General features: G+C 44.5%; 1 protein-coding gene across 2 annotated transcripts in view; it reads left to right on the plus strand.

The window, feature by feature from the left end:
• Positions 1-21367, plus strand: part of LOC139577289 (AP-4 complex accessory subunit RUSC2-like) — a 51035-nt gene that overhangs the window by 714 nt on the left and 28954 nt on the right. For both annotated transcript variants that reach the window (XM_071404289.1, XM_071404290.1), the window contains exons 2-3: positions 16447-18195; positions 18378-18632. In XM_071404289.1, the coding sequence (XP_071260390.1) occupies positions 16642-18195; positions 18378-18632 (1809 nt within the window). In that variant the 5' untranslated portion in view covers positions 16447-16641. The remainder of the gene's footprint in view (positions 1-16446; positions 18196-18377; positions 18633-21367) is intronic.

Raw genomic sequence — 21367 nt, forward strand, 5'->3', positions numbered from 1 at the left:
TAGAATGACCCAGCCTATAGATGCTCTATATTAGCCTAAGCAATGTATTTACGTGAAATACTCAGACTATATCTGATCGCGTACCCTACGTTGAGACTTGTGACAACAAAGCAGAGCTTGTTCTTGTGCTATATGTCTCTTATAGCTGCTTTGTGTTGTTATTGTCGCGTTTTTATTGTCGCCTCTGCGGCGGTGGAACGCACTTCCAGACACTATTATGGTTTCAGAGTCTCTGTTCTCCTTCATGGCACAGCTCAAGACCGTGCTGTTCAGAAAAGCTTTCAAGAACCTCTGCTAATTCTGTTCTCATGTCCTCCGGATCTGACAACATCTGTATATAGTTTTGTTTGTTGTCTGTGTTCTGTGGGTTTGATTGTTTTTATTATTTTGCGTCTTGGGTAGTAGAAAATGCTTTACAAATAAACATTATTATTGTAACGATGTATAATGTATTATTATTTCACCTATATCGGCTAGTGGTCATTCCTGCTTTGCATTGGAGAAGCTTGACAGAAGAAAAAGATAAATATGTTCACTGTTCATTTCTGATTGTTCATTTTAATTTTTGTTTATTATCTATTTCACTTCCTTTGGCAATGTTAACATGTTTACCATGCCAATAAAGCCGGATGAATTGAGAGCGAGAGGTGCAACCAAGCCTGTCTGTGTTGCCTATCCTCCTGTTATGTAACCTGCATATCAGAGGCGGCAGGTAGCCTAGTGGTTAGAGCGTTGGGTCAGTGACCAAAAGGTTGCTAGATCGAAAAGGCAGTTAACCCACTGTTCCTAGGCGCTTGCAAATAAGAATGTGTTATTAACTGACTTGCCTTGTTAAATAAATCTTCATTCTGGCTAATCAGAACTTTAGTGTCCCGAATTGATTCCGCTCAACACAGACAAAGCAAGGCAATCATTACAATGGTAGCCTATAGGCTTTAAATGTGGGAATATGTCACATATGGCTAGGTATTTGCCTATTCTCGCCACAGGCCTCTTGCAGCCCGGCTGCGGCTTAACTCTGTCTGTCTCCACCCTGTTCAGATCAAGTTTCCACTTGTCCTGGCTCTATAGACGGAGAAGATTACAATCAAAGCTTCAGTATTTTGAGACAGAAACAGACTGAGTGACTGAAGGGGGTAAAGGATAAGGCAAAGGGAACCCTATATCCCAACATAGTGCGCTACTTTTCAAAGCAAATTTTATTGGTCCATACACACATTTGTGTAAAGTATATAAGTTAAAATACTTTAAAGTACTTCTTAAGTCGTTTTTGGGGTGGTATCTGTACATTATTTTACTATTTATATTTTTGACCACTTTTACTTTTACTCCACTAACGTTACATTGCTTAAGAAAATAATGTACTTTTTACTCCATATGTTTTCCCTGACACCCAAAAGTACTCGTTACATTTTGAATGCTTAGCATGACAGGAAAATTGTCAAATTCACACACATATCAAGAGAACATCCCTGGTCATCCTCTGATCTGACGGACTCACTAAACACAAATGCTTCGTTTGTAAATTGTCTGAGTGTTGGAGTGTTCCCCTGGATATCCGTAAATAAAGAAAACAAGACAATGGGGCCATCTGCTTTGTTTAATATCTTTGTTTAATAAAAGGAATTTGAAATTATTTTTACTTTTACTTTTGATACTTAAGTATATTTAAAACGAAATACTTTTTGACTTTTACTCAAGTAGTATTATTGGGTACTTTTTCCACTACTGCATACCCAGCGAAATGCTTATGTTCCTAGCGCCAACAGTGCAGTAGCCAACAGTGCAGTAATATCTAACAAAACAGTACACACAAATCTGAAAGTAAAATAATAGAATTAAGAAATATATAAATATCAGGATGAGGAATGTTGGAGTCCGGAGTGTGTGTGTGTGTGTATATGACTACATGACCAAAGGTGTGTGGACACCTGCTTGTCCAACATCTCCTTCCAAAATCATGGGCATTATTATGGAGTTGTTCCCCCCTTTGCTGATATAATAGCCTCCACTCTTCTGGGAAGGCTTTCCACTACATGTTGGAACATTGTTGCGGGGACTTGCTTCCATTCAGCCACAAGAGCATTAGTCAGGTCGGGCACTGATGTTGGGCGATTAGGCCTGGCTCTCAGTCAACGTTCTAATTCATCCCAAAGGTGTTCGATGGGGTTGAGGTCAGGGCTCTGTGCAGGCCAGTCAAGTTTTCCTACACCAATCTCGACAAACCATTTCTGTATGGACCTCACTTTGAGCACGGGGGCATTGACATGCTGAAACGGGAAAGGGCCTTCCCCAGACTGTTGCCACAAAGTTGGAAGCGAAGAATCACCTAGAATGTCATTGTATGCTGTAGCGTTAAGAGTTCCCTTCACTGGAACTAAGAGGCTTAGCCCAAACCATGAAAAACAGCCAAATATCATAATTCCTCCCCCCACCAAACTTTACAGTTGGCGCTATGCATTGGAGCAGGGAGCTTTCTCCAAACCCAGATTGGTCCGTCGGACTGCCAGATGATGAAGCGAGGCAGTTTGGAAACCAGTAGTGAGTGTTGCAACCGAGGACAGGCGATTTTTACGGGCTACGCCCTTCTGCACTCAGCGGTCCCGTTCTGTGAGCTTGTGTGGCCTACCACTTCACGGCTGATCCGCTGTTGCTCCTAGACATTTCCACTTCACAATAACAGTACTTACAGTTGACCGGGGCAGCTCTAGCAGGGCAGTAATTCGACAAACTGACTTGTTGGAAAGGTGGTATCCTATGACGGTGTCACGTTGAAAGTCACTGAGTTCTTCGGTATGGGCCATTCTACTGCCAATGTTTGTCAATGGAGATTGTATGGCTGTGTGCTTGATTTTATACATCTGTCAGCAACGGGTGTGGCTGAAATAGCCGAATCCACAAATTTGAAGGCCCTTGATGATCTTCTTGATCTTTCTGTGACACCGGATGCTGTAGACGTCCTGATGGGCAGGCAGTGTTCTCCCGGTGATGCATTGGGCTGACAGCAACACCCTCTGGAGAGCCCTGCGGTGGCGTACGGTGCAGTTGCCGTATCAGGCGGTGATACAGCCCGACAGGATGCTCTCAACGGTGCATCTGTAAAAGTTTGTGATCGTCTTAGGGGGCCAAGCCAAATTTCTTCAGCCTCTTGAGGTTGAAGAGGCGATGTTGCGTCTTCGTCACCACAATGTCTGTGTGGGTGGAACCATTTCAGATTGTCAGTGATGTGTACGCCGAGAAAGCTTTTTCACCTTCTCTGAGGGTGAAAAGCCCTGTCAATGAGAACCTGTCAGTGTGGATAAGGGGTGTGCTCCCTCTGCTGTACCCCTGAAGTCCACGTTCAGCTCCTTTGTTTTTTGTTGAGGAAGTGCACTATGGCCCGTGGTCAAAAGAAGTGCCCTATATAAGGAATAGGGTTCCATAGGGCTCTGGTCTAAAGTAGTGCACTATATAAGGAATAGGGTTCCAGAGGGCTCTGGTCTAAAGTAGTGCACTATATAGGGAATAGGGTTCCATAGGGCTCTGGTCTAAAGTAGTGCACTATATATAGGGAATAGGGTTCCATAGGGCTCTGGTCTAAAGTAGTGCACTATATAGGGAACAGGGTTCCATAGGGCTCTGGTCTAAAGTAGTGCACTATATATAGGGAATAGGGTTCTATAGGGCTCTGGTCTAAAGTAGTGCACTATATAGGGAACAGGGTTCCATAGGGCTCTGGTCTAAAGTAGTGCACTATAATAGGGAATAGGCTGCCATTTGGGATGCTACGTTAGACACATACACAGGGCCAACACTCCTTGTCTATGGAAGATTGGAGCATCTGCCGGTGTTCATATTTAATAAGAGGCTAATAGAGGGTCTTGAAGCAGCAACTCTGCCTTAATGTAACAGTCGTGCTATAAAACCTGTGCCTTATAAGTCCAGACCTCGTGACAGATATTCTAATAGGCTCACAGTGGGGCTACGATTTCAGCAGACAGTGACGATAGGGAGGACACTAGACAGTGACTATAGGGAGGACACTAGACAGTGACTATAGGGAGGTGAGTAAGAAAAGTATGCCTGTCTCCTGTTTATTTGGCATGAGGCAGCTTAATGTACATGTACACCCCCAAGGACAGGACACTAGCAGGGATCATGTACACCCCCAAGGACAGTACACTAGCAGGGATCATGTACATCCCCAAGGATAGGACACTAGCAGGGATCATGTACACCCCCAAGGACAGAACACGAGCATGGATCCTGTACCGCCAAGGACAGTACACTAGCAGGGATCATGTACACCCCCAAGGACAGAACACAAGCAGGGATCATGTACACCCCCAAGGACAGGACACGAGCAGGGATCATGTACACCCCCAAGGACAGGACACTAGCAAGGATCATGTACCGCCAGGGACAGGACACGAGCAGGGATCATGTACACCGCCAAAGACAGTCTACAGAATGTGAAGACGACGTTACAGAACACAGATACAACATCCACCCTGCGTTGCGGACAGAGAGTGAAGTTACATGCTTTACTTACCTGTGTTAACACTACAGTACACTTAGTAGACATTTCACTAGAGGCTACTTGTACATCAAGCTTACTATGTTACGTAAAGAGAGTAATCTTCCTATAGGCCGGTAAGGGAAGGAAGAGAGGAGGGATCGGAGAGGGTGATGTGCTGTCTTTAGCCAGTGAGATAACTGAGTGCCCTGACACACATATGATCAGGGATCAGAGACAGTGTGACTCCTGTTCTGTTTTTAGCCAGTGAGATCACTGAGTGATCCTAACGCTCCGTTGTTTCCAATGACAGAGGAAATAGGGGTGGATGTACGCTGTCCTGCCGAAGGAACACACACACACACACACACACAGGTTAGTTAGTACGATTGACTGTGTACGTTAGTGTTGTGAACGTGGGTTGTTGGGAACGTGGGTTTGGATCCCGGGCCGGACCGTGGTGGTGTGTGTCTCTGTGTGAGGAGGACAAAGGCTCTTTTTATTCAGTGAACAATCACACACACACACACACACACACACACACACACACACACACACACACACACACACACACACACACACACACACACACACACACACACACACACACACACACACACACACACACACACACACACACACAATCACAGAGAAGCTTTTGACACACCACACACACACACACACACACACACACACTACTATAGCAGCAGACAAGTACATCTGCCATTCATAAAGCAGTGTAAAGGCTGAGAGAAGGAGGGAGGAGACATGGAGAAGGGCGGGACGAGGTTGGTAGTGACATCCCGTCGTATATATGGGGACTTTCTTAGACAGGGTAACCATTGGACACACTACTAACAACAGCAATCAAGACTTTCGAGTAATCCAGAAGAAGAAAAAACACAAATAAATTATTTCTAAAAGCAATAACGAGAGGTTCTTTGTTTCATTTCAAAGCCACACAATATTCTGTAAAAAGCCGTTCTGGCTCCTAACATTTGACTAAACACAATACTATAGATATTATTACGGTAATGATGCCCATCTCCACCACACCCCTCGCTGGCTGTCTCTGTAGCTGCTCAGGGTGAACCATCTCTGGGGAGGTCTGCTCTGAATCCCAGCCCTGTTCCTGGAAGTTTAGTCCTGATGATGGAAGAGGGAGGAAGGGGGAAGGGAGAGGGGGGAGGGGAGGAAGGATGTCCTTTGTTTGCAGATGTCCCTTTCTTTAAAGTGTGTGTGTGTGTGTGTGTGTGTGTGTGTGTGTGTGTGTGTGTGTGTGTGTGTGTGTGTGTGTGTGTGTGTGTGTGTGTGTGTGTGTGTGTGTGTGTGTGTGTGTGTGTGTGTGTGTGTGTGTGTGTGTGTGTGTTTGTGTGTGTGTGTTTGACTCAAAATAGGAATATATGGTGTGTGGTTGTGTTGTAGAGATTTGATGTAAACTGTGGTGGTGTGTGGTGTGGTGGAGGTGTGGTGGTGGTGTGGTGGTGTGGTGGTGGTGTGGTGTGTAACACACAATAACTGTAGGGTTTGGCTCTTTGCTAATGATGATTATACAAAATATATATTTAGTCACATACACTGGATAGGTGCAGTGTAATGTGTTGTTTTACAGAGTCAGTCATAGTAGTATGATAGGTGTTGTTTTACAGGGTCAGTCATAGTAGTATGATAGGTGTTGTTTTACAGGGTCAGTCATAGTAGTATGATAGGTGTTGTTTTACAGGGTCAGTCATAGTAGTATGATAGGTACAGTGTAATGTGTTGTTTTACAGGGTCAGTCATAGTAGTATGATAGGTGTTGTTTTACAGGGTCAGCCGTAGTAGTATGATAGGTCCAGTGTAATGTGTTGCTTTACAGGGTCAGCCATAGGAGTACGGCGCCCCTGGAGCAAATGATGGTTAAGTTCCTTGCTCAAGGGCACATCAACAGCTTTTTCCCCTTGTCAGCTCGGGTATTCTAACCCTTAGGATACCTGCCGCTCTATAGGCAGGCCCGGCGTAGGCAGGCCCGACGTAGGCAGGCCCGGCGTAGGCACGCCACTTAGGTTTAGACCAGGGTAATCTCGGGTTAACCCAGAAGTAAAATCTCAAGTAATTTGGTCTGCTGCATGATTCGTTTACACGGAGCCCAAACCGCCATCGTGCATGAATTTATTTTGTCCCTCCACACCAGACTCGATCACGACACGCAGGTTAAAATATCAAAACAAACTCTGAACCAATGATATTAATTTGGGGACAGGTCGAAAAGCATTAAACATTTATGGCTATTTAGCTAGCTAGCTTGCACTTGCTAGCTAATTTGTCCCTTTTAGCTAGCTTGCTGTTGCTAGCTAATTTGTCCTGGGGTATAAACATTGAGTTTTTATTTTACCTGAAATGCACAAGGTCCTCTACTCCGACAATTAATCCACACATAAAACGGTCAACTCAATCGTTTCTAGTCAGTTCTCTTCCTTCCAGGCTTTTCCTTCTCTTGACTTCGTAATGCGATTGGCAACTTTCATAAAGTGAAGTGAAGTCTCCACCCTCGCAAAAGGAAACTCTCAGTCCCTACAGATTCTTCAGTCTACAGAATCTGCCCACAAAAGATTAAGACCAGGGTGGAAAACGTACTCAGTGGAACTCATTCAGAGAATGTGTATGTATGTGCATCCCGGATTGGCCAGCATGTGTGAGTTTATGTGTGTCATGTTAGAGCTGGGGGTGTACCAGTTTGAAGTATGACAGAGTTTAAGGCCAGGCACCACACCCTCATAGGGTAATTCTTTACCCTTAATCATATCACAGTCAACTTTTACCAGTTGAATGTTGACACAAATTATAATACTTTTTTGTATTAAACATTTTCTGAAGTATGTTATTAAAATATGCAAATGAGGAAATATCTCATATGCACATATTTGCATATCAGGGTAATCCATTTTTCTGGACATTGGATGATTTGAAGTCAGCCTAAATATTTTGGTTTAAATTTGTTAAGATGCGGACATTTTTTTAAATCTTTCTATCAGTAAAATACTAAAGACGTGCTGAGAAATTCAAAGAAAATGTTATCTAGAATTTTTTTTTAAACAGACAACATACTTTATCAACAATTCCCTCTGGACCAGTCTGGGGAAAATACTGTGTCTCAGGATAACCACACAACATGTGGTAGATGCAGATGTTTCTAAGGCTGAGAGAAACCCGTTGGCATGTGGGAAGTGTCTGACGTTCAGGAAATGGCAGTTAAAGACAAAGACACTGATGCCTAGATCCAATCACCAGCTCTAGAATCCTTTTGATGCCTAAACCCAATCACCAGCTCTAGAATCCTTTTGATGCCTAGATCCAATCCCCAGCTCTAGAATCCTTCTGATGCCTAGACCCAATCACCAGCTCTAGAATCCTTTTGATGCCTAGATCCAATCACCAGCTCTAGAATCCTTCTGATGCCTAGATCCAATCACCAGCTCTAGAATCATTCTGATGCCTAGATCCAATCACCAGCTCTAGAATCCTTCTGATGCCTAGACCCAATCACCAGCTCTAGAATCCTTCTGATGCCTAAACCCAATCACCAGCTCTAGAATCCTTCTGATGCCTAGACCCAATCACCAGCTCTAGAATCCTTCTGATGCCTAGACCCAATCACCAGCTCTAGAATCCTTCTGATGCCTAGACCCAATCACCAGCTCTAGAATCCTTCTGATGTCTAGACCCAATCACCAGCTCTAGAATCCTTCTGATGTCTAGACCCAATCACCAGCTCTAGAATCCTTCTGATGTCTAGACCCAATCACCAGCTCTAGAATCCTTCTGATGCCTAGACCCAATCACCAGCTCTAGAATCCTTCTGATGCCTAGACCCAATCACCAGCTCTAGAATCCTTCTGATGCCTAGACCCAATCACCAGCTCTAGAATCCTTCTGATGCCTAGACCCAATCACCAGCTCTAGAATCCTTCTGATGCCTAGACCCAATTACCAGCTCTAGAATCATTCTGATGCCTAGACCCAATCACCAGCTCTAGAATCATTCTGATGCCTAGACCCAATCACCAGCTCTTTCAAAGTAAGTTAAAACAATGATGTGTAATTTAATGAAGTGAGCTTTTAAAAGTATTGATGTAAGTCCATTATAAAGGGGTTAAAATGTATGAAAATGTTGACGACGGTAGTATGATTAACTAATGAAAATATAAATTTTCATCAAGTTTGAGACATTTTTATGTTTACTTTCTTGAAAATGCTAATATTATTGGACAAACATTTCAGCCTGTGATGCCTGGCCTCAATATGAGATGTAGGTTTTGGGGCGTTAGCCACGTGTTTGTCCGGTTCTCTCTATCCATTGCATGTGTTGAGTTTAGGCTAATATTTACCCAAACAAGGCCTGCTGGCAGTGACGCCGCCAAGGATTGTGGGCCCCATGAATAGATATCACATTGGACCCCAGCACCACAGGCCACACCAACCCTGCACAACTGCTGTAATCGCACACCTCTAGAACCCAGTCGACACATTCAAAGCTTTAAATAACTCTACCTTTGCAGGCTTGCAACTCTCTTGTAGTCCAATATTTACTGTGCGATATTTACTGACAGCGAGCTGTGAAAATATAACACTGTGCAGACATTCATGAAACATTCTGTATAGAGTGGAATTCACTATTTGATGCAAGACTGCTACCCTCTATAAGAAATGTGCTAAAGGCCATCTTTTACAGTCTTACACTGAAAAATTATCTTAACATTAATGAATAACTTAAAATAAATATAACTTGAATATACATTAACCTCGTATAATTAAAATAAATTAACTTCATCATCAATAGAATGATATAACAAACAAAATAATAAAATCAGCAGCAGATGTTTGAACTAAGTAAACGTACCAACTAGAACATAAGCTGCTGTAAAAGTGGAAATGGAAAATGGAAAACAAAATGGAAATGAAAAGGCCTGATGGTGGCGCTAGAGGAAAGGTCAAGAGGTCACCAAATCAACAGGTTTCTTCCACTTGGGGTCTTGATTGTGCACAACAAATGTTATGTCAATCCAGCCATTACTTTGAGATATATCCTGTTCTCAGTCTTGTTCTCAATCTGTGGGCATCATGTGTGTAGTGATCCAATATCCATAGCCATGTCATTTCACAGTTATCACTGGGCCTTGCTCAGCCTTACTCACCAAGAGCCCAGCGCCGAGCCTTCTTGCTAGCAAAGTCACTGATCAAGTCTTTGAAGTCCAGCTTTCTAGCTAACTGACTTTCAATGGACAGCGTGGCATGACTGCAAAGCATGTCCTGGGACATAGTGGACCTCAAGTAGTTTATCAGTTTTAGCTTACTGAAAACTCTCACCACCAGGAACAGTCACAGGCATTGTGCAAAACATACTTAAAGCAACGCACACTTCTCCAAATGCAGCTGCATCTTACAAATTACATTCAGGAGACCAAGAGGGGACAAGTTAGAGGGGAAAGTGGCAGCATATACAGTGTTCAGGTGTCTCACTTCATTTTGAAACTCAGGTGTAAGATCTCTGGAATAGGTCATGATCAGTGGTTGGCACACAGAAGGGACTTTATCCTCACTAATCTGCCCAACTTTCAGAACAGCAGAACATTCTTCTACAATTTTTTCAGTGGTGTGGAACCTAGTGTCCAAGTAGGATGTTTTCCATAGCAGTAAAAAACACTGTGTTTCAAAACACCGTTGCTGCACAGTCCTGAGCTGTCTCCACTTGAGAGGTCTCGCCATGGAATCTCTTCCTTTTCCTCTGGCGGCTGTGTTCCATGCTAAATTCAAATCAAATCAAATTGAGGTGCAACATCCATTTGCGTAGCAATCAGTGTTGCCTCAGACAGGAGAGACTCTCATCCATCTCTAAGAGCCTGCATCTCTTCCTTTAAGGCTCTGATATTGGCTGCCTCTGTGTCAAGTGAGATTTTTCCTGACTGGAGAATCACATTCCTGTCCACAATGCATTGCAGTACCTGCAATTATGCCAACTGACATGTCATTCAACACAATGCTGCTCACCTCCTTCAGTTGGGAGACAGGGCTGGTTCAGGGTTATGGGGATGGGGAGACAGGGCTGGTTCAGGGGTATGGGGATGGGGAGACAGGGCTGGTTCAGGGGTATGGGGATGTGGAGACAGGGCTGGTTCAGGGGTATGGGGATGGGGAGACAGGGCTGGTTCAGGGGTATGGGGATGGGGAGACAGGGCTGGTTCAGGGGTATGGGGATGGGGAGACAGGGCTGGTTCAGGGGTATGGGGATGGGGATGGGGAGACAGGGCTGGATCAGGGGTATGGGGATGGGGAGACAGGGCTGGTTCAGGGGTATGGGGAGACAGGGCTGGTTCAGGGGTATGGGGATGGGGAGACAGGGCTGGTTCAGCGGTATGGGGATGGGGAGACAGGGCTGGTTCAGGGGTATGGGGAGACAGGGCTGGTTCAGGGGTATGGGGATGGGGAGACAGGGCTGGTTCAGGGGTATGGGGATGGGGAGACAGGGCTGGTTCAGGGGTATGGGGATGGGGAGACAGGGCTGGTTCAGGGGTATGGGGATGAGGAGACAGGGCTGATTCAGGGGTATGAGGATGGGGAGACAGGGCTGCTGAGCCTGAAGCTGCATCTGTTGGGCCTGGCACCAGGCAGGGACAACTGATTTAGTATGAATAGCTTGATAATAGTTTGCCTGCATTGATTAAATGTCGGCTAAAAGAGGAGCGAAATGTCAACACTCAGAATATTCTGTGAAGATATTTAGTAACTAATGTTAAGGGGAGCAAAAGTAGCCTATTTCACTATGGACTGAGCTAACAGGATAATTTCCACCACTCACGGAACGACACCCACCTTCCTTTGTGAAAAAGTGGGTGACATACTGTCGCCCCTTTCTTTTCTCTCTCCTGTCTTTTCTTTCTTTTCGTTTTTGGAAGCCAGATTTTTCTGTAGGAAGCTGAGACATGATGGTCCACCAGCACTCCTCACTCACAATTCACAGCTAGCGAGTACTGTTCGCACCCGGTTTGGGGGCAGGACCGAACCATTTCATGTAAATAGAGGGGGTTTTGGGCAATACAGAAGCTCTCTCTGGATGTTTATTTCAGACTATGTGGTTTTAACTTTAAAGCAAATGTCTACCTATTCTCAATATAGTGTACTACTTCATTTGGGACATTATCCATGTGTTTTTTAATTTTGGGACATTATCCATGTGTTTTTTAATTTTGGGACATTATCCATGTGTTTTTTAATTTTGGGACATTATCCATGTGTTTTTTAATTTTGGGACATTATCCATGTGTTTTTTAATTTTGGGACATTATTCATGTGTTTTTTCATTTTGGGACATTATCCATGTGTTTTTTCATTTTGGGACATTATCCATGTGTTTTTTCATTTTGGGACATTATCCATGTGTTTTTTCATTTTGGGACATTATCCATGTGTTTTTTTAATTTTGGGACATTATCCATGTGTTTTTTCATTTTGGGACATTATCCATGTGTTTTTTCATTTTGGGACATTATCCATGTGTTTTTTCATTTTGGGACATTATCCATGTGTTTTTTCATTTTGGGACATTATCCATGTGTTTCGGGCACTCTGTTTCCCCATGACTCTGGTTGTTTGTTCCTTGGCATTCTTCCACTGAAACAGAAAGGAACAGAATGTCACATCAGAGGAACACTAGTGCCAACTGGTAACATATTGTTTTACTAAAGTCAATAAGTAGGCAATAATGCATTATAATGGTGTCATAATGCATCGTAAGACTTATCATAAGCACCAATAACCCCCTACGCTGTGTGCTCTTGCAGATGGCATTGAACATAAGTCATATTAAAGTGAAGTGTTATTACTACAGTATAGCCATCAAAGATAGTAGCCGAAAGATAGTAGCCGAAAGATAGTAGCCAAAGATAGTAGCCTAAGCAGGGATTGTACCGTTCTAGTCTTAAAAATAACAGTGCAGGACAGTTAACCCCAATCTAATCCTTCAGCCAATCCCTTAATCCCATTTGAAGAGTCAACAGTGGGGTGGGTGAGTGCTACACTTTAGGCCAATGCGGTTAGCTTCAGTCTGAATTCGTGTGGTTTGACTGTTGGCTTGTCCTTGGACTGCTAATACGCTAGGCTTTTGCTTTTAGGATCTGGTGTGGTGGGTGTTGGCTTGTCCTCAAAGTGCTAAACTGAGCTAATAGGCTAGGCTAATCCTGTTAGCATTGACCACTTTCTCTCTCTCTCTGGGAACAGCTGGTCATACAGAAACACTGCAGCAGTGGAGCTGCAACTGTGGGTTCAGGACAGTATTTAAACCCTATTCACTGTGTGAAATGTTGTTCTATGTTTGCTGGGTACTGTAACTGATTAGCTAGATGGCCGTGTGCTGGACATTGTTACGTCAGGAGACGCTAGTTTCTGTTTAAGGAGAATGGAGGAGAGAAGTTTGTTTTGAAAGTTGGATGGAGATGGATGGAGATAAGGTAGAGAAGGAGTGATAATTGTTGAAGGGGGTGGGGGACGTTGAGGAGGAGAAGAGGGGGGAGCAGATTTACGTAAGGGGATGATCCTCTGACAACTTCCTGTGTGACTCATTGTAGCTGGCTCAGAGACAGGAAGTGGGGTGTGGGGATTCCGTCAGTGTAGTTGTCTGTGTCTGTGCCTCCCTTCTGCCTCAGGCATTTCAGATAGCCCTGTAATTGACCCTTGAAATTGAATGGATTTGGCCTGCCAGTGTGTGTGTGTGTGTGTGTGTGTGTGTGTGTGTGTGTGTGTGTGTGTGTGTGTGTGTGTGTGTGTGTGTGTGTGTGTGTGTGTGTGTGTGTGTGTGTGTGTGTGTGTGTGTGTGTGTGTGTGTGTGTGTGTGTGTGTGTGTGTGTGTGTGTGTTTGAGCAGATAGAGCTACTGGTCTGCTGTCTCTAACCCCACCTGCACTGTCAGTCTCTGTAACAATTGGGATTATAAATATATCTAGGATTATGTCTTGAGTTAGAATTAATCTATCCAGGATTACTCCCGAGTAGGTGTTGAGTCTGGATTAGAGTAATTTTAATTTGCCACCTTTCTGCCCGTGTCGACACCTGTCACCGCCCTGTGCCAGGGAGTTTATGAGATGCCTGTCTAATCGTAGACATATCCAACGGCATTGATTAGATGTTAGCAATGAAAGTATGAGAGAGTGGAAGATCAGATGTGTGAGCTCATAGCACTGTGTGTGTGTGTGAGAGAGAGAACCTGTCTCACTGTTTCCAGCTCACATGGCAGTGACTCATGACTCCCCTGCTGTATGAGAAGACTGGTTATTTAACAGCTCCACAAGTCGCTTAAGATCTTTAGATATCATATGGTGATGGAAATCATGTGACAGTGTAGAGTATCTGCCCGTTGTGTGTACTCCCTGGCGCAGTGCTCTGTCTCTGTCTCTCTGTCTCTCTGTCTCTCTGTCTCTCTGTCTCTCTGTCTCTCTGTCTCTCTGGCTCTGTCTCTGTCTCTCTCTCTCTCTGTCTCTCTGTCTCTCTGTCTCTCTGTCTCTCTGTCTCTGTCTCTGTCTCTGTCTCTGTCTCTGTCTCTGTCTCTCTGTCTCTCTGTCTCTCTGTCTCTGTCTCTGTCTCTGTCTCTGTCTCTGTCTCTGGCTCTGTCTCTCTGGCTCTTGTCTCTCATACCAACAATTCAATTCAAGGGGCTTTATTGGCATGGGAAACATATGTTAACATTACCAAAGCAAGTGAAGTAGATAATATACAAAAGTGAAATTAACAATAAAAATGAACAGTAAACATTACACTCACAAAAGTTCCAAAAGAATAAAGACATTACAAATGTCATATTATGTATATATACAGTGTTGTAATGATGTGCAAATATGGGTTGTATTTACAATGGTGTTTGTAATTCACTGGTTGCCCTTTTCTTGTGGCAACAGGTCACAAATCTTACTGCTGTGATGGAAAACTGATATTTCACACTATAGATATTTATCAAAATCGGGTTTGTTTTCGAATTCTTTGTGGATCTGTGTAATCTGAGGGAAATATGTGTCTCTAATATGGTCATACATTGGGCAGGAGGTTAGGAAGTGCAGCTCAGTTTCCACCTCATTTTGTGGGCAGTGGGCACATAGCCTGTTTTCTCTTGAGAGCCAGGTCTGCCTACTGCGGCCTTTCTCAATAGCAAGGCTATGCTCATTGAGTCTGTACATAGTCAAAGCTTCCCTTAAGTTTGGGTCCATCACAGTGGTCAGGTATTCTGCCACTGTGTAGTCTCTGTTTAAGGCCATATAGCGTTCTAGTTTACTCAGTTTTTTCGTTAATTCTTTCCAATGTGTCAAGTAATTATCTTTTGTTTTCTCATGATTTGGTTGGGTCTAATTGTGTTGCTGTCCTGGGGCTCTGTGGGGTCTGTTTGTGTTTGTGAACAGAGCCCCAGGACCAGCTTGCTTAGGGGACTCTTCTCCAGGTTCATCTCTCTGTAGGTGATGGCTTTGTTATGGAAGGTTTGTGAAACGCTTCCTTTTAGGTGGTTGTAGAATTTAACATCTCTTTTCTGGATTTTGACAATTAGCGGGTATCGGCCTAATTCTGCTCTGCATGCATTATTTGGTGTTTTACGTTGTACACGGAGGATATTTTTGCAGAATTCTGCATATAGAGTCTCAATTTGGTGTTTGTCCCATTTTGTGAATTCCTGGTTGGTGAGCGGACCCCAGACCTCACAACAAGGGCAATGGGTTTTATAACTGATTCATGTATTTTTAGCCAGATCCTAATTGGTATGTTGAATTTTTTGTTCCTTTTGGTGGCATAGAATCTTGCCTTGTCTCTCAGATCGTTCACAGCTTTGTGGAAGTTACCTGTGGCGCTGATGTTTAGGCCGAGGTATGTATAGTTTTTTTGTGTGCTCTAGGGCAACGGTGTCTAGTTGGAATTTGTATTTGTGGTCCTGGTGACTAGACCTTTTTTGGAACACCATTATTTTGGTCTTACTGAGATTTACTGTCAGGGCCCAGGTGTTTTTTTTGCCTATTTTAACCGCACACTTGTTGTTTGTGTACATGGATTTTATAATGTCATATGTTTTTCCACCAACACCACTTTCCATCAATTTGAATAGCAGACCCTCATGCCAAATTTAGTCGGAGGCTTTTTGGAAATCAACAAAGCATTGGAAGACTTTGCTATTGTTTTGGTTTGTTTGTTTGTCAATTAGGGTGTGGAGGGTGAATATGTGGTCTGTCGTACGATCATTTGGTAAAAAGCCAATTTGACATTTGCTCAGTACATTGTTTTCACTGAGGAAATGATCTAGTCTGCTGTTAATGATAATGCAGAGGATTTTCCCAAGGTTGCTGTTGACGCATATCCCACAGTAGTTATTGGGGTCAAATTTGTCTCCACTTTGATGGATTGGGGTGATCAGTCCTTAGTTCCAAATATTGGGGAAGATGCCAGAGCAGAGGATGATGTTTAAGAGTTTTAGTATAGTCAATTGGAATTTGTCTGTATATTTTATAGTTTAATTTAGGATACCATCAACCCCACTGGCCTTTTTGGGTTGGAGGGTTTTTATTTTGTCCTGTAGTTCATTTAAGGTAATTGGAGAATCTAGTGGGGACCTAGAACTAGCGCCTCTGTTTTGTCCAAGTTTAAAAGTAAAACATTTGCCGCCATCTACTTCCTTATGTCTGAAACACAGGCTTCCAGGGAGGGCAATTTTGGGGCTTCACCATGTTTCATCGAAATGTATAGCTGTTTTTCGTCTGCATAGCAGTGAAAGTTAACATTACATTTCCGAATTACATATACCATCTCTCTTTCTCTCTCTCTCATACCCTCTCTCTCTCTCTCTCTCTCTCTCTCTCTCTCTCTCTCTCTCTCTCTCTCCCTCTCTCTCTCTCTCTCTCTCTCTCTCTCTCTCTCTCTCTCTCTCTCCCTCTCTCTCTCTCTCTCTCCCAGATGTACCACTCGGACCACATAGTCGATTTCCTTGACCTCTCCTTCACCATCCCAATCCCTGGAGCCGTGGGCCTAGCATCAAACCACTGAACCAACCCCCTGTCCTATATCCCTCCACATATCCTATACCCCCACCCCAGCACTCACAAAGCCTTTTCCCCTACTCCCTGTCCAAACCACCATACCCAGAGGACCATGGACAGCCCCCCCAAGCTGTCTGGCGAGACCCTGATCGTTCATCACATCCCCCTGGTACACTGCCAGGTGACTGGGGGTCGGCAGGGCTACAGCGGAGGAGGAGGGGGGTCCCTGAAGAGATCGAACCAACCAGAGAACCTGGGCCTGAGCCCCACCACCTCCCTCCCTGAGCGAGATGTTCTCCAGAGGGAAGCCCTGGTGTACAGCAGCCTCATCCAGACCTCTACAGGAGGAGGGAGAGGAGGAGGAGGAGGAGGAAGAGGACGAGGGGGAGGAGAGAGTGGAGGACACGGAGGAGAGAGAGGAGGAGGACGAGGGGGAGGAGAGAGTGGAGGACACGGAGGAGAGAGAGGAGGAGGACGAGGAGTAGGAGAGGGAGGAGAAGGAGGGAGAGGAGGAGTAGGAGGCGGCAGCACAGGTAGCGATAATTTGTCTGTGACGTCCAGTAACTCGGAGGACCAGGTGATGGTGGCCAACACTCTGCCCAGGGTGAAACCAAGGGAACAGGCCAACAACCCTCTCCGGCTCCGCTACAACCCTTTTCTGCTCAACACGGAGGAGGATGATGATGAGGAGGAGGAAGAGGACGAAGACGATAGTGATAATCTCAACGGTTACCTGGAAGATTCATCCTTCCATCTTCATGGCAATACAAACTCCGCCCTAGATGAGGAGGGAGACGGGGTCACGCCCTTTCACCTCCACGACCTGGGGTTCACCACACACGAGCCCTTCCTGTTGCAAAGCACCCTGGGAAAGCACTCCTGGGGCTGCTCTGGGGAACGGGACTCCCTCAGGGGTGTTGCCTCCGATCTCTCCGCCCACCTGGAGGGCCTAGACCTGCTGGTATTGGATGGTCCTCGCCGACACGGCAGCAGCGGCTCCACCCTCTCCATGGACTGCGGAGAGCAGGAGTGGGCTGAGGATGAGGAGGAGGAGGAAGACCCAATGAGGGGTGGTGGGAGGAGCAGTAGCCAGGCTGACTCGTCTTCCTCCAGCTCCACCCATCAGCTCTGCTCCTGCTACGGCCTCTCACAGACGTTTCACGAACACTTCCCGGAACAGTTTTCCCAGTCGTTGGAAAGCCAGCTGGGCTACGGCAGCGTATCGTCCTGTAACAGCTCGGATGGCATGCTGGTCAACTTCAGTGCCATTTATAACAAGATCAATAACAGTGTCCCTTCGACCTCCTCCGAGCCACCTCCTCCTGCCACAACCACCAACCTGAACAGTTCCACTGACCACTCCTACACCTCCTCTGTCTGCACCTCTTCTGTACTGGATGGGGAGGCAGGGAGCCCAGGAAGCGCCAGAGACAGGGGTGCTTTCTACCTAGACCTCCACACTTCCCCCACCGAGCCCCCCAACTCTCATCAACCCTCTTGCTCCTCCAATAGCACCCTGCCGTTTGGACTCCACCCCCACACCAACACCTCCTCATGCACCTGCTCAGCCGAACACCAGGGGGCTCTAGATCTGGACGCCAACTGCAATTCTTACCAGCCTCCCCACCACTCAGACTCAGGAAGTGACCTCACATCCTGTCTGCAGGTATGAAATCCTAAATCTCCTTCTGTTGAGCCTTCGAGCAACTGCTTCATGGGCGCCGTAGTATGGCTGCCCTCTGCTCCAGCCTTTCCGAGGGGATAAAGAGGGAGTCCATTTCTAGTTAGAATTGTATTTAATTGCACAATAAAGTAATCATTCTTCTGCTTCTTCTTCTTCTTCGGCAGAGCCAGGCCCGTCTGGTGGTAGCCACCCAGAACTACTACAAGTTGGTGACCTGTGACCTTTCATCTCAGTCGCCCCCGAGCCCTGTGGGAAGCTCCGCGTCGTTTACCAGCTGCTCTGACGAGCACAGCAAGGAAAGCCCCGCTCCTGACACGCCCAACGCCACCCAGCCAACCGAATACTACCTGTTCAGACGGCCACCTGGGGGAGAGGAAAAGGAGGCAGAAGAGGAAGATGAGGAGGGAGAGTTGTCACATGTAAGTGGAGAAGGATGTTGGTTCTGTAGCTCAGTTGGTAAAGCATATTGCCTGTAACACAATGATAGAGGGTCCGATGCCCTGGACCACCCATATGTATAAAATGTACTGTAGGTCACTTTGGGTGAAAGTATTTGCTAAATGGTATAATTCGGTTTTTTTAAAGAGTCAGACAGAGTTCTGTTTTTTTTTTTTATGGGGGATGATATGTAGCTCAGAGGTTCAGAGAGGTGAACCAGTGTTACAACGTAAAACACAATATCTCCAGGGGTAAAAAAAAAATGCTCTTGATGACTTAATGAATGACAACTCAATTCATATTACAGAGATCAGATAAGGGAGCTGGGGATTGAGATTTCAATTACCAACATGTACAGTACCAGTCAATAGTTTGGACACACCTACTCATTCTACGGTTTTGCTTTATTTTTACTATTTTCTACATTGTAGAATAATAGTGAAGACATCACAACTATGAAATAACACATATGGAATCATGTAGTAACCAAAAAAGTGTTAAACAAATCAAAATATATTTTATATTTGAGATTCTTCAAATTAGCCACCCTTTGCTTTGATGACAGCTTTACACACTCTTGGCATTCTCTCAACCAGCTTCATGAGGTAGTCACCTGGAATGCATTTTAATTTACAGGTGTGCCTTGTTAAAAGTTAATTTGTGGAATTTCTTTCCTTCTTAATGCGTTTGAGCCAATCAGTTGTGTTGTGACATGGTATGGGTGGTATATAGAAGATAGACCTATTTAACAGCATCTCAGATTGCAGCCCAAATAAATGCTTCACAGTGTTCAAATAACAGACACATCTCCACATCAACTGTTCAGGGGAGACTGCGCGAATCAGGCCTTTCATGGTCGAATTTCTGCAAAGAAACCAACCTCCGTGTCTTTGTGAGATGCAGAACGGCTGATCTCTGCATGTTTGGTTCCCACCGCGAAGCGAGGAGGAGGAGGTGTGATGGTGTGGGGGGTGCTTTGATAGTAACACTATCAGTGATTTATTTAGAATTCAAGGCACACTTAACCAGCATGGCTACCACAGCATTCTCCAGCGATACTCCATCCCATCTGGTTAGTAGGTGTGTCCAAACTTTTGACTGGTACTGTACCCTCCTTGTAGCACCATAAGGAAATGTTATAACTTAGTATGACCTCCGACTTCTATAACCTATTCGGTAAAGTAATGTATAATTTGCACTACTAAAGGAGTTATTGATACAGTTGAAGTCGGAAGTTTACATACCCTTAGGTTGGAGTCATTAAAACTCGTTTTTCAACCACTCCACAAATGTCTTGTTAACAAACTATAGTTTTGGCAAGTCGGTTAGGACATCTACTTTGTGCATGACACAAGTAATTTTTCCAACAATTGTTTACAGACAGATTATTTCAAGAGTTATTGATATGTTACAGTGTTCTTGTGTCACGTAGCTAGGAGTGGTGGGAATCAGACGCAGAGAGCAGAGGTTTCGGGGAAAACCGTATTTATTCGGTTGAAATGGTCATGCCAAAATCAACAGGCGAAAAATAAAGACCGACCCAAAACAGGACACCAAACAGTCCGGAAAAATACACAAACGTAACCATCCACAATCAAAACAGAGAACAAGCCCGCACAAAAGCAGGCGGGCATAGAAGGCTTAAATAACCCTGAAACAACCCCCAAACAAGAAACAGGTGAAACCAATACAGACATAACCAACAGAAAAAAGAAAAGGGAATCGGTGGCAGCTAGTAGACCGGTGACGACGACCGCCGAGCGCCGCTCGAACAGGAAGAGGAGCCACCTTCTGTGGAAGTCGTGACATCTTGTGATCAGATTTATATTGTTAAAAACATCCCACTCTATGAAAGTACGCCTTTAAAAACACAAATCCACTATTACACGTAAAGATATCACCTCACCACTAGAGAGACACTTTATAGAACAACATCTTTCTATTCATGAATTAGGTCGTGTCGGGATGGAAAAAGTTAATCCACCACGTAGAGGAGGTAACTATGACAACAAATAACTCCATAGAGAAGCCATGTGGATTTATACATTAAATTATGTATTTCCACACAGTTTAAACAAATAATTAGATTTCACCTCCTTCCTATAAGCCAAATATAGACCGTTATACAAGAAATACTGTCCATATCAGATTTTGCATATCGTTTATGAGTTGGCTCCACATATTCATGAACGGCTGTGCCTCATGTTCTTTGTGGTGGGCTATCTCATGAATTGATATGATGTATTTAGGTGAGCGGACACCTGGGGCGGTTCATTTGTGAGTTGCCCTTCTTGCCTGGTCCCATAGCCCATAATTCTGTATTTCTTTTGTGACTCATTTGTATAGAGGTAGACAAGAGGGGCCACGTCCCTGACTGGCTGATGAGTATCAACCCTGATTAGAACCACCTGCTACTCATCTGTAGTTATTTATAAAAATAAAATACAATTGTACCTACACACTAAAGAAGGCTGTAAAGCCGAAATGTCTGTGTACACTATCCCTGATTCAGTGAAAATATATATTTTTAAATGAATAATTCAGCACGTTTTTTTTTAACCTTTTATTTAACTAGGCAAGTCAGTTAAGAACAATTTTTTATTTATAATGACGGCTTAATGCGGTCATCTTTTTGAGTGGAAACACATTACACCTGTTCGTTTGTCTGAATTGGCACGTTTAATTGCTGGTTTGAGTCCCGGGCCAGGCGACGTAA

This window comes from Salvelinus alpinus, chromosome 5 (assembly GCF_045679555.1).
Source record: "Salvelinus alpinus chromosome 5, SLU_Salpinus.1, whole genome shotgun sequence".
In the NCBI taxonomy this organism is placed as follows: domain Eukaryota; kingdom Metazoa; phylum Chordata; class Actinopteri; order Salmoniformes; family Salmonidae; genus Salvelinus; species Salvelinus alpinus.